Here is an 18,615-nt window from a genome sequence, read left to right on the forward strand (position 1 = left end):
TGAGTGTCATGGTTCTGGATTCTATTTTTATTTTTTATTTTTATTTGTTTTTATGTATGAAAAGTTTAATTTCACAGAAAAGTTTCCTATTATATGCATTACAGTATTTTTATTTTTTTATTTTTTTTATTTTTTTATTTCTTTATTGATTAAGGTATCACATATTTGTCCTCATCCCCCCATTCCCATCCCACACCCCTCCCCTTAAACCTGACCTTGAGCTGATTTCTACTTGCCTGTACAGAGCTTTTCTTTCTCTTGATCAATTTCACACATTTCCTTACAACTTTTAGCTAAAATAATTTAAATTATTTGATGAAAACATTCTTGTAAGCCAGCTATTATTCAAGAATGGGTTCTGGAAAGATCTATTAGTTCCCTAGAGGTCATACTTACACTTAAGTGGTTGTACAGGAAATAGCTGAGGTGGGAGAGGAGAGAACTTGTGTGAATAAGCGAGAACTTAGTACGATGTCATTCATTTAACAAAGGCAGACACCCCTTGACTAACCAGCTATTTCCTTAGGACTCTGAAATGTCACTGCTTCCTCCCCAGTGTTTAGAAAGGGCACTGACTGAAGATATGGGTGTATGGTTTTGAGTCCAAGTGGGTTCTAGTCCTGATTCTTCCTGGATATAACTCTGCACAATCATTTCATGGCACTGCTTCAGCTCTGTCTTCAATTGAATGGGAAAATAAAAATATACGTCCTACTTCACACAGTAGCTATGAGGCATAACTGTGCAACTTGCCTTAAATATGGTAGAACAGGCTCTAATAAATGTGAACAAGTCCTGTAGAGTGTAAAGCACCACGAACAGTGTTGTTAGTAACATTGTTTCTTCCATGGAAATGAGCCTACGCTTTATTAAACACTCATCTTACTGAAAGTCCCAAATACCCAGATTCAAAAGAGAGGGCAAGGAATTACATTCCAAGGGGAATAAGAAATTATCTAACATAGTCCAACATCCCTGAAGTGGGGTGCCTTGAGAGAGGCTGATTTTCATAAGCTTGGTTATATACCAGGACTCTGGCCACTGAGCCTGTTTCTACCCAAAATTGTCTGTTTTCCTAATAAAGCCACATAAGGACCAACAGGGGCCCAATCCTCCCATGACCAAGACCGCAGGCGTAGAAAAGCAACGCTCTGAATAATTCAGAACAGTGGCCGTGCAGGCACAGAGCAAAATGGTACAGAGAAATGTTCTGGGAGCTTACCTACTTTTTTTTTTAATATGTTTTTTTTTATTTCAGAGAGAGAGAGAGATCAGTGATGAGAGAGAAGCATTGATTGGCTGCCTCCTGCATGCCCCCTACTGGGGATCGAGCCTGCAACCACAGCATGTGCCCTAACAGGGAATTGAACTGGTTCATCGTTGTTTAACCACTGAGCCATACCAGCCGGGTCCCTTGTGTCCTTTTTTATTTCTTCCTCATTTCTTCTTGACAAGGTCCACTGGTACACAAAAAGGACATCTCCCATCTCTTCATGACAAACACATAAGAATCTATTGATAACTTTGTTGGACTCGTTACACTGTTTAAGAAAGTATACATGAAGACTGAGAGTCAATTTAATGTATTATTTATGGTGGTTTTTTTTTCCTTACCAAGAATAAGAATAAACCAGAAAGAGGAAAAATAATAAAACTGGGAGACTGAAATACATAATGCAAGACACATACGAATCTACATATAATCCTCGTGTGCTGGAAGATTTTCTTAACAAAGAGATTGCATTCCAAGTTGCTGCTAGTTTTTATGCAAATGTGGTATGTACCATGGCCCACAAGCCTATGGCTTCAAGTAGGTAGAGTACAGTCATCACAAGTTAGTCTCTGTTCAAGATTTCTATTTCAGAGTTAAGCATGCCTTGGTAGCAATAATTGTTATACTTAGTGCAAGTAGACCAAACCAAGGAAAAGACACTGTGGAAAAATACAGAAGATTTACTCTACCTAACCTAGAAACTCCTACTGAACAACAGGTACCCTGCATATTTACGAGTTGTGGCCTGTGGTTGTGGAAAATTCACTACAGAATTAAAACCAACACTGCATGTTACATTTAGTATACAGCATGCCTTTCCTGCTCAGAGCAAGAAAAATCTGCTACCCAGCAGATCGTGAGACTGATGGCCTGACAGCAGCAATGTGGCGGGATGTTGTTCTTTTTTTAGCCCCCAAATGAAAAATAATAATAATAACATGGTTGACTATCCCGATTAAATTCCAGTCCAATTCAAAACTCATCTTCAGAGCTGTCAGCTAAGAGCATGACTCGGTCTTGCATGCTGTTGAATTCTCTCTGCTGGAGAAAGAAAACAAAAAAGCATTAAAAACCCTTTCTGCTGCAGAGCAACAGAGACCTGCCCCCATGAAAAGACACACGCACGAGTGAACAAAGCCAAGGCGGCAACTCTCGCAGCTAATCCCAAACCCACTGGGCACATCCAGACCGTCCCTGCCTCATTAAGCCCCATGTGCTTTAATAAGCAAATGAGAAAGGCAAAGAATGTTCTGAAATGGAAGAGTTTTTGCTGTTGTTGGTTCCATACCTTTCTTTTGTGCCTTTTGAAGCCATTTCGCCTTCTGCGATTCATCACCTTAATGCTGTAGAGCGCTCCCAGGATGAACAAGGCTCCCGCTATCCCCACCCCTACGGGCACCAGCATCCCGGACATATAGCCAGCCTGCAGGGAGAAGGACACCGCATTAGGACTCTCCACAGACCCCTGCCCTGGGTTCCTCATTTCTACTGGATGGCAGCAGGTTGTTAGACACCGTGAATTCTCCCATCTGCTTCATTATAAAATAAAATAGCGTTTAGAATACAGTTACTTTTGGGGGGAGACGGCAAAGGGAGAGAGGCGGGATGGCTATTTTGGGATATTTCCAATACTTAGAAGTATTACCATAAATCAGCCAGACCTACTGGCACCTCCAGCTTCTGATTATGCACATTTGTCAACATCAGGTTTGGGTGACAGAAATACTAGTATAATTTGTATTAAAGATGGATGAAGTAAGCTTCTCAGAATGCCAGGACTATTAAAATGCTATAAATTGGAAATGTCAACCTGAGTCAAGCTTTGGGGCGAGGCGGGGGTGGAGTGCCCTCTGGGATGCTGTATTTCTTGGAGGGTAGGAGGAGAGCCTTGACGTTGGTGGGCTGCTCTCCCACAATCCTAGCAGCATTACAGCAAGAAAGGAAAGAGAAATGCGCCTGAGTGCAAGGTGAGGGCTCCTGGAAACAAGCGGGAAGAGAAGGACCCGCAGAGGAATGAGGAAGGGTGTTAGGTGTTGGAGCACAGGGAGAAATGACAGGGATGAGGAGAAAGTATGCACAGAGAGGGGATGGGTTAACCTCTATGAAAGGGATAATCTGCCCAGTGGACAAGACCGAAGTTGGGGTTGGGAGGGAATTCTGAGTGTCCCCAGCCCCAAAGAGAGTGGCAGAGAAGGGCATAAAGATCTCTGCCAATAACAATGGTGCCTCAAAAGTGCCTGCAGGTATCAAACCCATGCATGTCTCCAGTGTCCCCAAGGTGTCACTGTGGATACGTGGGCCCTAAGAAAGCAACGTGATCTCCACACATCCCTGGGCTTGGGTAAGTAGCTCCAGACCTACCCAAGCTCAGGGGAAGGCCATCACAGTAAGGGTGCTCCCTGCGTCTTGGCCAATAAGACACCTGAGGGCTAGGGGAGTATTACTAACTAGAGCCCTTTCACAGGGGAACATGACACTAGTCTGCCTTCCAAAAGGCCCTTTCTAGAAGCCGATCCAGACAAAATACATGAACAATTTAAAATCTTTAAGCTGTAATAAGTACATTAGATAGGCATTATTTTAAGGGGGAACTATGAGTCTACTCATTTATTTATTTCTCAAGTGTCTAATATAGCACAATTTTCAGTATATTTCAGAATGAGCCAAGAACAGAGAGAGACAGAGAACAAAAGTTTTCTAAAAAGTGCTGAAATATGCAGTCTGTGACGTTTCCCCAACATTTTTAGAAGTAAGTGAAAGGGATAGACAAGGCTTTGCAAAAGTGCACCCTCTTCTGCACAGCTGGCTCGCTCACTGGTTCTGCTTGCCACAGTCTTGACTTAGGGCAGAATATAAAAACGTTTCCATTGATTTGAGAACAATAGCATTGTTCACCAGCATACTAAGAGTTTTTTCTTAGAGAAACAAAGCCCAGACATTTTTCAACAAATCACTATGCTTTGCATGAACCCAAACTTTTTTTAAAGTTCTTCCAAATCTACTTTAAAAACTTCATAATTTTCCATGCAGGAAAATATTGAAAATTTTGGGACTCTCACCACAATTGTGAATATTTTTTTAAAATTACCATTCCCAGTGCATGGAAACATATGCACATGTTGAAACTTGATCAACTTTACGCACAAGAAATTAGACTTTACATTCAAAGGATGATATCTGAGCTTTTGGAAGTTCAGCTTGATTAACTTCTCTGTGTGGGTCGCCTTATGCCCCGCAACTTATCCCCAATTACAACATGCGAACAAAGCAACCTATCCCTTTCCCAACCTGGCTAATTGAAAATAAGCTCTCCTTTTAGAATTGTCCATAACTTGTTTCCTGAAGAAATGAAGACAAATACTATAAATGCACATAATTTTTAAGTGATCAATTCTGCCCAGTACCTTTTCTCTGTTCAAAATTATTGCTTGTATATGTGCCTGCACACATAACACCCTGAGGATACAACTGCACTGTGTATATTCCAGCTGAGAACACATAATTTGAATCTAATCATAAGAAAACAGTCCAAAAAAACCTAAAATGAAAGAGATTCTATTTTTTTAAAAGGACTATATTCTTTTTCTTTAAATTTAAATATGTATTTTTATTGATTTTAAAGAGAGAGAGCGAGAGCGAGAGAGAGAGAGAGAGAGAGAGAGAGAGAGAGAGAGAGAGAGAGAACACCAATTTGTTGTTCCATTCATTCATGCATTCATTGGTTGTTCATTGTATGTGCCCTGATTGGGGATCAAACTCACAACCCTGGTGCATCAGGATGATGCTCCAACCAACTAAGCTACCCGGCCAGGGCAAAAAGGACTATATTCTTAAAACATGTCAGTGTCATGAATGACAAAAGATGGCTATAAAAAATGTTTCGGATTAAAGGGAACTTAAGAATCATGACAACTAAATTTGTTACATGACCTTAGACTAGATTCTGTACTGAAGGAGAAAACTCTTTTTATAGAGAACATTTTGGATTTACTGAAGAAACTGAAATATGGGTGCCAGATTAGATAAAAGTACTTCATTGATGTTAAATGTACTCATGCTGATAACTGTATATGTGGGCTAACAGAATGTTCCTGTTCATAAGAAATACATACTGATGTACTCGAGATACAAGCACCATGACGTATGCATGTTTTCCTCAAATGGTTCACAATGGGGAGACAGATTTTAACTTGGCTACCTATTGATATATTTTCAACATCTACATTGTACCAGTAAATGATAAAGCAAATGAGGCAAAATGTTAAAAACAAGCGCATCCGGGTAAAAAGTAGAAATTCTTTGTAATATCCTTGTTCTTGTATCTTGACATTATTTTCCAATAAAGTTTTACATTTTTAAATAGACTGTAAGCCAAAATAGTACTAGATACAGTTGGTTTGTGTTTGTTTTGTTTTATATTTATGAGAAAGGTACCCTTCCTTAGGATAATGCATTTGCTCAGAAACATCTGTCTTCAAGAAAGCCATGAAAAAAAAAATGATACACTGTACTGACAATGCTCTTAGGATTTCTCTGCAACAGTGGTTGTCAATTTGAGCATGCATCAGTCACCTTCAAGATTTGTTCAAACACAGATTGTTGGGCTCCATTCCCAGAGTTTGCGACTCATGGGGTCTGAGATTTTGCATTTCTAACAAGCTCCTCGGTGATGCTAATGCTGCTGCTCCACACCACACATGAGAAGCACTGCTGTGAAGGATACTCTGGGGCTTCCCTTTTCTGGACAATTTCCTAAAGCTAGAAGAAACAGAATGAATGGTCTTGGTGACATAACAACAGAGCTGGTCTTTAGTACATAACTATATATCTTCAGTTTTGAGAAGCAAATTAGATGTTGAAAAATATATCAATAGGTGGCCAAGTTAGGATTTGCCTAACAAGCACCACTAACTTGGACATTAACTAGGAAGAAGGTTAATGATGGAAAGAGGATAAGAGCTGTCCCTGAATATCCATTTGCCCTTTCTTCTAGAGCAATAGCACTTACAGTTTGAGCTGGGTACAGAACAACAATGACACCTCTCTGCTTCCATGCAGTTGGGTGTGACCATATGATAAGTCTAACTAAGGAAATGACATGTTAATGGCACATGTAACTTCCAGGACATGCTCATGGGAAGGAGAGCTTTTACGCACCCCCTCCCCCGCCACTTCCCATTTTAAAAGGGAAGGGATGTCTTAACCTCTCCTTTCCCCCTTTCTTCAGGCCAGAATATGGACTTAGCTAAGTTGAAACTGCCATCCAGGGCCATGAGATGACCTTAAAAATGAAGGTCACAATGTGGAGCATCAAATAGAAGGAGCCTGAGCCTTCACAGTGTTGCTCCCCACTAACCCTTGACTGCTACCTCCAGACTCATAAACAGGATACAAACTTCTATCTGGGCTAAACCATTGTCATTGAGGATTGGTTATCTGTCACGCATAGCTGAACTTAATCCCAACTAATAAACAAACAATGACAACAAAAGAAACATTCAGAATTTTTAAAAACATCACCCTTTCTAGAGCCCAGCTAACTAACAGAGAAACCAATATTGGGAACAATTAAATGAAGCTAAACTGAGAAGTTTAGTCCTGGGTTGGCTGAAGAGCCATTTAAATATGTAGTTTAGTTTTCCGTTCTAAGACGTTCTGTGACTTTCTTCAAAGAGGCAATGGTTTTGTTCTTAAATAGTTTCTGAAGATGATGACTAATAAGACTTGTATAGGTGATAACTAGCTAGATGAAGAGAGAGAGGAAGGGAAGGAGGGAAGAAGAGCTACATATATATGTATGTGTATACATATGAATGTATGTGTCAAGTAAGTGCATAATATTTCTTATGGAGGTTGAGATATATGGGAAAGATTAGAGTGAGTCCCTTCAAAATATGACGATATAAGGCATTAAATAAGTAAACCATGGTGGGAGTCTCAACTATTTTTCTTCCAATTTTTTAAAATTAAGACATAGTTGAAACAATTACTATGAAAAAAAATGAAAAGAGGGCTAAAATTTTTCAAAATAACCCAGAAAACTAAAATCCATACATAAAATTATTTCTATTGGTGAAAAGGACCAGGCAAGGTACCAGGATTTTGAGACAAGATCAGAAGGAAGTGCCCACAAGAATAAAACATATGGTCTTTGTCTACAGCTGCACAGATTTTTAACTGGAGTGGCAAAGCTATATATACATACAGGTAAGAAATTTTGCAATATCTAACTTCAAAACAGACTACATGCCAAAATTTGTTTTCTTAAGTCTATTTTTGTCCATTCTTGTAACTCAGCATACTCGCTATAGAAACAATGACATATGAATTCCTAAATTAAACTACCAACGCCTGTTTGCTTCTCATTGCATATTTTTCCCTGAAAAATAACAAGAAGCACTACCAATGTAAAACATACAGCTCTAATCTTGTGAACTTTTCTTCCCCCAAAATCTTGTTCATCTTACCTGATCAGACACACAAATAGTCTCATTCTCAAAAACTATATTTGCTAAATTTTACTGAGAGGCAGAAAAATAATAGTGAGGAGAATTAACATAATTTATCATGATAATCACACTTAGTTTTATTCTTGCATTCTTTAACATTGAGCTACAGCAAAATAAATATTAACCATTCAAATGTGGAGAAAATTGACACCAAATAATAAAAAAAAAGATATGGAATACCATCAACAGAAGTATATTCTAAGATAAGCGAATTAGAGGTAACTCAATATCTGGCAGTTGATAATATTTTCATTTAACTAACCCCCAGTTAAATCTGAGCTGGGCTCTGGTAATGGGATCTGACACAGGCTACAGCAACGAATTCAAGATGCCATCAGTATTTTCACAGGGAATTCCAATTTAAAATTACAAGGTAACCAAAAATGAAAACTTGGGCAGTATTGAGAACCAAAGAAAACGAAAAATATGAACCTGGAAGGAAGTTTTAATATTGTCAACCACTAAGTGGGTAGAAGAATTAAAGCAAGAGAGGAAAATATTTTTCTATATTGGCCATTCCAGACAAACCAGTTCATTATCATTTAGTAAGTAGTGGCACTGTGATGGACTACATAAAATGGGATAAAAGAGAGGGGTCGGGTATTCAGGTGTTTTTTGTACCACCCCCCACTATAGTTTAAAGGTGCCCATTCCACCTCAAACTTTTATTCTTAAATCAAGTCTGCCCGTGAGTCAGAAGAATCGGTGCCTTCCAAAAGCCAAGATATTTCCTCCTCATAAAGGAAAATCAGGCTTAAAAGAGCCTTGCATTGGGACAAGAAATGCCCAATAGCATGGGATTACAGTCCTGAAATTCCCTAGAAGGAACTCCACTTTGATATGTTGACAATAGTTTTGAGTAGAACATGCCTCTTACATAACACTTACTCTCTAGAGCACCATTCATTCTTAAGGCAACATCTCATATGCTCAATCATCAGATGTTGCTTTAAGAATGAATGCTGGCCCCAGCCGGTTTGGCTCAGTGGATAGAGTGTCAGCTTGCAGACTGAAGGGTCTCAGGTTTGATTCTGGTCAAGGGCACATACCTCAGTCGCAGGCTCGATCCTGGGCCCCGGTCAGTGTGCATGCGAGGCAACCAATTGATGTGTGTGTCTCTCTCTGTTTCTCCCCCTTCTTTCCACTCTCTCTAAAAATCAATGGAAAAATATCCTGAGGTGAGGATTAGCAAAGAAAAAAATAAAAGAGAGAATGAATGGTGCTACAAGAAGAAACTTACAAAGAAGACCTTTTTGCTCGGTCCTGTATCTTTGCATAGGTTACCAGAATCAGAATAATGAATTAAAGCTCCATTACTTTGAAGTATTTGTATCTGCCAAAACCATGTCCTCTAAGGTAAATCTGAAGGAAGAAAATACTTCTCTTACCTTGTCTTTTAGTTTTTCCATCCAGCTTCTCACTAGGGAAAATAAGAGAATAAAATGTAAACAGCCATCATTTTACTTATATTTCATTGTGTTAATTCTATAACATTTGAATAGCATTAAGTTAACTTGATACAATATGAACAGAGAATATTTTGGTTTGCTAAATGTATTTTTTATTATTATAAAATGCCTTGGAGGGAGGTCTGGGGAAGGAGAGAAGAAATCACCTTTAAAATATCAAGTTCATTTCTTATCTGACATTTCCTCCTGAGCTGTATTCTTCATTGTTTTCCATTTTTAAGTTCACTGGGAATGCTATACTTGAATCAATGTCAGAGCAGAGTAAGGTCGGAGGTGGCAATGGGCAGGGCAGGTTGGCCCAGCACTGGCTCCAAAGACAAGCACTGGCTTTCCCATTTGAAGGAAACTTGACCAAAGGTGAGAGAACAGAAAGTACTTCTGAAATCTCTCTAGCTTGCAAAGTGTGCCATTCCATCATAACGTAACCACGATGAAAAAAATAAGAGCAATAATCAAGTAATATTTATAAAAGGCAACTGGAAGGGATAACATCCACTATGAAATGTTTCACAGACCATTCTTACAACCATTTGGAATTACATGTACCAAGAATAGAAGAAAGCATCAATCAAAATGAAAACGTGTTAGAATGACCATGTAAAGGGTAGTTCAAAGTTAGTGGTGGGATTTTTCATCCTCACAGACTTTTAAAGCTATAAAACTGAATGAAAATTCATTTTTAAAAAGCATCAAAAAGGAGAAAACAGACAAATACGTCCTCATTTTACATATTCACAAGCTCTGGCGATTAACACCCGGACATCTTTGCAGGGAGCATTATTCTCCTCACCATACCAGGTAAGTTCCCCAGTCTCCCCACCCAGAGGCGTGTTCCACACGGCATCTCAGAGAATTCCCAGCAGCAAGGAGCCCCAGCAATAATCCACCCAGGAACACCCCCTTCACTGGCTCTCCACTCACCCCCGTCTCACTGAAAACTTGGACAGTGTTGAAAACCAAAAGAAAACGAAAAATATGAACCTGGGAGGAAGTTACTAATGTCAATCACTTCCTCTCAGTTTGCTTTTAGGGAAAAGTCAAACTAAGACACTAGTCTAATTCTGCCACCATAAGCAGGTGTCCCCTTTGCCATGCCAATTTTATTTATCTTGTACATTAAAACAAACTCTTAGAATGAGCAGAAGGAGCAAGGAAGATAGGCAAGCTGGCCAAGCTCAAGGCAGATGCCATCTCTATTTATCTAAGTTAATTTTAACTGAAGGACTAAGGGCTACCTGAATTTATAAAATATACCCTTTCCATATAGCATTGTATGGTTCCACTTCGCTCACATTCAATTTTGAAAAGGTTATAAATATAGTTTCTTTAATAATCAAATTTTCAACAGCATTTATACCTTTAATAATGTAGGAAACTTTCTTTTTATCTTAATCAGTGAAAAGAGAAATGTATTCTCCACCTAAATAAGTAATAAAATATCAGAGCATAGTCTTTTGCTCAAAACATACATAACTAAATTTCAATTACAGTATTTCTACAGTATCAATAAATAAATGGAGACCAGCTCTTATTCTTCCTTGTTATTTATAATCATAAGTGCCTCTTCTAGCCCAAGAAACAGACAAAGCTACTTTCCAATTTACATAATTACACTTAAGGATAATAAAACCAAGTTTTAAATACTGTTTGCATGTTTTTTAAAGGAACTTGAGTTTTTCCAGCTTTGGATTAGTCTCTAATGATGCTAAATTTACCTGCTTTAAAATCACACAGAAACCCTATCTATCATCATTTGTTCTTCACATAATTACAGAACAGCAAGATCCCAATGAATAGAATGACCTACTTCTCTGCATAGGGCTAAGTAGCAGTAATCGTGCACCTAAGAAGCAATTAATTCTGAAGGCTCTGCACTGATATTCACTGAGAAGGGTGCGAAAAGCCGATACCCTAATCTCAACTTTCAAGTAATATTAAGTATATACTTAGTTAACTGCAAGCTAAGAATGATACTAGATACCTACTGGGAAGATGCAGTTGAGTACAAGACATTCTCTTTGCATCTTCCCAATAGGTATCTAGTTATGAACTTTGACCAAATGGCAATACAGGGTGCATAAGTGAAGAAGTGTGTGTGTTTTTTCTCTTCCTTAAAAGAGAACCATGATATCCAATATTGCTCACTGTGGGAAAAACAACTTGTCTATGTTCCTCCTCTTTACCTAATGATGAGGGGAAAAAATGAAAACAAAAAGTCACTGTGCTTTGCACAAGACATCCTTGAAAATTCTGTTGAGCACTGAGGTTTCTGGTCTCTGCTTTTACACTCCACAGCATCAAATCCACACCCAGGGGACCTGAAATTCATCCCAACTCACCATGACATTTGCACTACCCAATTTTCAACTGACTGGTGAAAAGAAAGAAGTTTGGTACTCAGGCTTTATTTTTAAAAGAAAGTTTACTGTTTCCTGAAGTGCCTATCATCAGGCTTCCAGTGCAAGGTCAAGTCTGTGAGTTGCTTGCCAGATCCATTGAATCTACATCTTGCCATCTCATGTGAGGCTTTAACAACCATAAAGTCCATCAGCCCTAGCTTCAGTCTTCCATTATCAATTTTATGTAAAGCTATAGACCACTTCAGCTTTAAGACAGGTCCCCACACACCCCTCTTCTTTATATAAATTTGAGGGTTTTCACTGATAAAAGTCATGGCTTGGTCGTAGGATGAGGCAAAGAGAAGCCTGGCTATTGACTAGGTAAGTTTGAAATCTCGTGTTCACTGATGACCTTTATCTAAGCTTTCTGACATGATTCTACGTAATATACATGAAGCTCCCACTTCCCTAGTGTCATGGCTCGGCCAATTGATGAAATCAATTAGAAGTGGAGAGCTGAATGAGTCCTTGAGTGGTTTCCAAGGCAGTTTCAGGGTTTGCTTCCCAAAGTTCAAATTACCAGTTTATAATGTGTCACTCCTCATAATAAATAATGGGCAAATAGCAAGCTGCATGCACTCTCAAGAGAAATTAGGGCCAATCTTTGGTTAAGAGCACCTGAGCATTGCAGTTAACACTCAAAGACAGAGCTTTTCTGCTATCTAAATGGATTGCTTCAAAGGCAAGTTAGAGAGCAGGCAGCTCTGGTGGGGTGGAAATTGTTGGAGGGGGAGGGATTCAGCAAAGAGAGAGAGAAAGAGAGAGAACTCATGGATACAGACAACAGTGTGGTGATTGTGGGGTGGAGCGAGTGGGTGAAGGTGGAAGAGGGTATAGGGAGGATAAATGGTGATGGGGAAATTTTTTTTTAAATAGACAGTTCGATTCTTGGTCGGGGCATATGCCCAGTGTGAGGCATGCAGGAGGCAGCCAGTCAATGATACTCTCTCATTATTGATGTTTCTCTCTCTCCCTCTCCCTTCCTCTCCCTGAAATCAATAAAAACATGTGGTTTTTTTTTAAATAAAATGTGCAGCCATTGTAGAAAACAATTTGGCAATTCCTCAAAAAAGTAACTACAAAGTTACCATATAACTCCACAATTCCACTCTTAGGTATATATACCCCAAAAATTGAACACAGGTCCTTAAACAAATATTTGTCCCATTATGTTCATAACAACACTACTCACAATAGCCAAAAGGTGGAAACAATCCAAATGTCCGTCAACTAATGAGTGGATTTTTTAAATGTGGTATATGCATATAATTATATACATTGGAATATTACTAAGCCTTAAAAAGGAATGAAGTACTAATACTTGCTACAACATAGATGAACCTTGAAAACACTACGCTGAGTGAAAGAAGATGGGGTACTATGTAAACCCTCCTGGAAGCTGGGTAGTAGCCACAGAGAAGGGAAAGGATGGGATTCATATTCCATCCACACATACTCAACTCATTGTGCCTCAGGCCCCACATGACAGCCACCCGCTGTACTCCCTGTCGGAGCAAACACCCAAGTCAGCCTGCCTGGCTGGCTAGAAAACAGGATTTTCTCTTTACTGAAACATGCAGAACATAACATTTCACACTTAGATTATTTCTCTGGAGTAATCATGGAATGTATAATATCTACTGCCAGCAAGAAACAGAGGAACCAGGAGCAGTCTTACTTAGATTTCTTATTTGATAGGTTTTTATTTAATTAGAAGAAGAATCCAACATATTTTAGTATTTAATAGGTACCAAGTATTGTGTCAGGAAATATCTACGAAGCCTTGTATATTTATAAATTAAAATTAAGACTGCAGTTATGCTTAAAAGGGAGGAGGAGAAATTGAATTGTATTTTTTTCAGCAGACATAATTAAACCCCAAAGCTCTGAGCATCGATTAGACACTAGAAATAAAATCTGATTATCTCAGAGACTCATTTCCATGCACTTTTATGAGTTATCTAACTGCGCATGGCCGTGAATTAGCCATCAACCAAAATGAATTTGTTTTTACCTAGTAACAAACCTTGATCCCACTTATGAGTTACTTATGAAGAAGCAGCCAGAGAGCTTTCATTTAATTGCAAGATAACCATCTACATTATTAATAAGTTTATTTTCTTCTTAATGTAGAAGTCAAAAAGCCATCAATGCTACGTGACAAATGTACACCAAGAGAGCCTACGCAAACAACATCCACTTTCTCCATGGCCCAGCATTACGGAGAAATAGTGTTCCAAGATGTGTGTGAGGTTTTATGTTCACACAGAGCATCTTCAATAGACTTCACAGAGAACTACAGCTACGGTGAACATCTGAACTCTAAGAGAGATGCTTCCAAACTTTTAATGCAGTTTATGAGAGACTAACAAAATGAAAGTCAAGACCCAGTCATTTACACAGAGCCAAAAAGAAATCCAACAAGAATAATTTGAATAGTCCTCCTTGTCACTGTTTTCTCCCACCACATACTTCATATGAAGCTGCCATCATGTTTCACCTTAGTACCACAAGAGCCCCCCATGTTTCTTTCCAAGAAATATTTTTGAAAGGCAATGCGATCACATGACTCCCTGTTTAAAACTCCTTTAAAACTTCCTATTGTGTGTGTGTGGGGGGGGGGGTCCTATTGAATATTATCTGTAGGAAGGGTTCTTAACCATTTTTGTGCAATGGACCCCTCTGTCAATAAAGACTATGGACTCCTTCTTGGAGTAATGTTTATAAAAAATCGTAAAATAAAAAATATAAAATGCGAAAGAAACCATTATATTTAAATTCCACTATCAAGCCCTGGCCAGTCTGGCTCAGTGTGACAGAGGCAACCAATCGATATGTCTCTCTCACATCCATGTTTCTCTCTCTCTCTCTACACGCCCTCCTTCCTTCCTCCCTCCCTTCTATTCTCTCTAGAAATGAATGAAAAAATATCTTGGGTGAGAATTGAATTCCATTATCAAGTTATTTTTAAATTTGTGATACTATAGTAAATAAGCCTTTTTACTCTCTCATTAAATAAGAAGGTCTAGTGGCAGGTCTAATTACTACCCTAATCCCAAAGTAATGATGAGCATGAGTGACATTGATATATCTGTGATAACTGTGATCTAAAACTATCTGTAATATTTGTTGTGAGAAAGACATACTGCTATCCCTGCTGTGGATACTGGCTACAGTTATTAGACAAAACACTAAAATGCAGTTAGAAGTTAGTGAAAATAAGGATGTAATTTTGACCATCCAAGTGACCATCCGAGGAATTGCACTGGTTAGCTCTCCTGCTGTGGAGGAGTATGGGTAGGGATAAGTTTGTTTACATTGAGAAGAAAACTTATTATCCCTACACAGATGGCCATATAGGGTTAAGACCAAGGACTAGCCTTCCCTTCACCGATCCCCGGATCCATAACCACATCTGTGCAGTGTCTGAGTGTTCCCTGCTCTCAGACATTGACTGCCTGAGCATGGTGGGTGCCAGTGCAGCCCATTCCTGTGGGCCAGGGGGTCCCCTAGTGAGCAGTTTTGGCTCAAAAATTCAGTCAGCCTGGCCAAATCATTCTCAGGACTGAGCTGTCATCTGGGTCTTTTCCTACTGTCTTTCTTCCTTCCCCCTCTCCTTTCACTGAAGCCAAACCTGTGCTGCAGTCAAAGCTCTCCCAACCTCCTCCTGCTCCCTCCCCTTGATCCTCCAGGTGTTCCTCCCAGTAAATCTCCTGCACACATAATCCCATCTTGATTCTGCTTCTTAGACAACCTGAACACAATTTCTTTTAATAAGGAAAAGAAAATTCTATTTGGCTGAGTTGATTCAAACCTGGTTATTCTCAAGATTGTTGGACACACTGCATTTACAACACTTTCCCAATATCTACTTCCTGATTTCAGAAAAGAGTTTTACAAAGAATTTTTTTTTTTTTTTAAAAAAAGAGCTTTCCCATTAGCTCTTTGTCAGCTAAAGTAAGGGTCCTATAGGGTTAAGACCAAGGACTAACCTCCCTACACAGATAACAATGGCTCCTTAAGGAACAGAAAGAAAAGGGCTGAGACCTGCAGCCAACACAAAGACTTGGTTTAAACGCCATGATTTGAAGGAGGCACAATGTCAACCCTTCAGGACACCCTGCTTCTCATTCTTTCTTTTTTTTAATATATTTTATTGAATTTTTACAGAGAGGAAGGGAGAGGGATAGAGAGTTAGAAACATCGATGAGAGAGAAACATCGATCAGCTGCCTCCTGCACACCTCCCACTGTGGATGTGCCCGCAACCAAGGTACATGCCCTTGACCGGAATCGAACCTGGGACCTTTCAGTCTGCAGGCCGACACTCTATCTACTGAGCCAAACAGGTTAGGGCCGCTTCTCATTCTTGAGAATCCTTCTGACTCATTACTATGGGACAGGACTCCTCATATGCAATAAAGAAGTCAATATACTGGATGGGTAGGGGTAAGTTAGCATTGTAGAAAAGATGCTGAGAAAACAGGGTTAGGACAAGTACATTTGAATCGGGAAGAGGGACAAAGGCTGTTGAGAGCACACTCGCTCCACACGGGACTGCAGGAATAATAACAACCTAAAAAGTAATATTGGAACCAAAATAGGGAATAAGAACACACCAGAAAGGGGGACTGGGATAAGCACAGAAATATCAAGATGAGAGAAATAAACACAAATATGAAGTTTCTAAGAGCTGATGGGGAGAAATGTGTTCTTAACATCCCAACTTGAAACTTGGGACATATTTTTCCACTGAGACCTCTTCTGGTGCATTGGTCAGATTTTCTCGGCTCCTCAGAAGAAAGTCTACTTCTGGTACATTGTGAGCTAAAGAGCTGTTGTGGGCTGTCCCAGGGACCTTACCACGACATATAACATGGTTTCTACGGGGTAGTGTCCTTTGCATTTCAATCCATTTTGGGGAAAGAATTCACTCAGAAATACACAACATCCCGTGTTTCCCTGCGTAGGAAGAAACATGGTGTGATAGGTTGAATTGTGTCTCCCAAAAAGACATGTTAATATCCTAACCTTCAGTACTTCAGAATGTGATTTAATTAGAAATAGGATGCTTGCTGATGTAATTAGTTTAATTAAAAGGAGGTCATACTGGAGTAGGATGGGCCCTAATCCAATATAAGAAGAGAAGAGAGAGACACAGAGAAGAGATTGCCGTGTAAACAGAGACACTTAGGGAGAATGCCATGTGATGACAGGGGCTGAGACTAACGTGATGCATTTACAATGCAAGGAAAACCAAGGCTTCCCCATAACGCCAGAAGCTAGGAAAGAAGCATCAAACAGACTCTCCCTTAGAGCAGTGGTTCTCAACCTTTCTAATGCCGCGACCCTTTAATACAGTTCCTCCTGTTGTGGTGACCCCCAACCATAAAATTATTTTCGTTGCTACTTCATAACTATAATTTTGCTACTGTTATGAATCGTAATGTAAAATATCTGTGTTTTCCGATGGTCTTAGGCTCTACAGCAGCGGTTCTCAACCTGTGGGTCGCCTAAGACCATCGGAAAACACAGATCTTTACATTACGATTCATAACAGTAACAAAATTACAGTTATGAAGTAGCAACGAAAATAATTTTATGGTTGGGGGTCACCACAACATGAGGAACTGTATTAAAGGGTCGCGGCATTAGAAAGGTTGAGAACCACTGCCTTAGAGCCTCAGGCAGGAACCAACCCTGTTGAAACCTTGATTTTGACTTTCAGACTCCAGAACGGTGAGAGTGTCTATTTCTCTTGTTTTAAGCCACCCCGTTTATGGCACTTTGTTCAATGACAGCCCAAGGGAGCTAATATATAAGCACAGGGCTCCCCACCACAAACCTTCCTGCCTTTGTTACCATCCAGTTACTGATTTGTAAATCTCACAGTCATGTACCAGGTTTCACGGGGCTGGATTCCATGCCAGAGATGGACAACACTTTTGGGAACTGGGTCCCTAGTAGCAAAAATCAGCTTTGCTGATGCTCTCTAAGGACCTGAGTCACCTCTTTGTTCCTCGGGAACAATTTGCATGCTGAGATCATCTAGTTCAGTCCTGGCCCCAATATATTACACTTAAATTGTACTTTTATTCCAAGAACACTTATGAAAATTGCCTCATTAATTCTCATGGCTCCCCTGTACTGAAAGAAAGGGACAAGTACCATTATCGCAGCTTTGAAGATGAAGACACTGAATTCTAAGATCCCAGGACTATGAAAAACATTGACAAGTCATCCACTCCAAAGAGGCCCAAACCTGTTGTTCAGCAGAATTACCTGAGCAACACAGCAAAAGCACAGATTCCCAGGCTCGGCTCAGCAGCCCCAGGACACAGCCCAGGAACATGTATTTCTAACAAGTTCCCCAAGGAATTTTTTTTTTTATTTAAATAACCTGACTAACACAGTTTGTGAACTGTCATTTGGGAATCACAGAGAGGTCTAGTCTTTCTCAAGTTTTAGAAAGATTATGACATTTGTCAACAATGGGCCACATATATGACAATGGTTCCATCGGGTTATAATGAAGCTGGAAAATTCCTCTCACCTAGCAACGTCATAGCTGTCATTAATAGAGAGAAATGTTCGTGGTGCTTTATCTGCTTACAAGCAAATCTATGGTTGAAAAAAAGAAACAAACCAAGTAAACCACCATGACATATTTCTGAAATTGACTGAAACCTCCGCAAGAAGAGCCTCAGGCAGGTCCTACAGGAGGTTTTCCCGATGAAGGCACTGTTATCAGAGGAGATGACAGCTCCATGCACGTGACTGTCCCTGAAGACCTCCCAGTGGGACAAGACATGCAGGCGGGAGACAGGGATACTGATATCCTGGCCCTGTGAAAGCGTAGGCCCGTGGTCGGCAAACTGCGTCTTGCGAGCCACATGCGGCTCTTTGGCCCCTTGAGTGTGGCTCTTCCACAAAATACCACGGCCTGGGCGAGTCTATTTTGAGGAA

The 18,615-nt window shown here is 39.8% G+C and overlaps 1 protein-coding gene across 2 annotated transcripts in view; it reads right to left on the reverse strand.

The window, feature by feature from the left end:
- Positions 1-224: 224 nt before the first annotated feature.
- Positions 225-18,615, reverse strand: part of ARMH4 (armadillo like helical domain containing 4) — a 102,311-nt gene continuing 83,920 nt past the window's right edge. Inside the window, exons 6-8 of one of the 2 annotated variants that reach the window (XM_079767637.1) lie at positions 9,171-9,202; positions 2,562-2,696; positions 225-2,311 (exon numbers count right to left, since the gene is read on the reverse strand). In XM_079767637.1, the coding sequence (XP_079623763.1) occupies positions 2,246-2,311; positions 2,562-2,696; positions 9,171-9,202 (233 nt within the window). In that variant the 3' untranslated portion in view covers positions 225-2,245. Of the gene's footprint in view, positions 2,315-2,561; positions 2,697-9,170; positions 9,203-18,615 lie in introns of both variants that reach the window. The other variant, XM_079767636.1, reaches the window with a different exon arrangement.

Source organism: Cnephaeus nilssonii (genome assembly GCF_951640355.1).
Source record: "Cnephaeus nilssonii genome assembly, chromosome: 4".
Lineage (NCBI taxonomy): Eukaryota > Metazoa > Chordata > Mammalia > Chiroptera > Vespertilionidae > Cnephaeus > Cnephaeus nilssonii.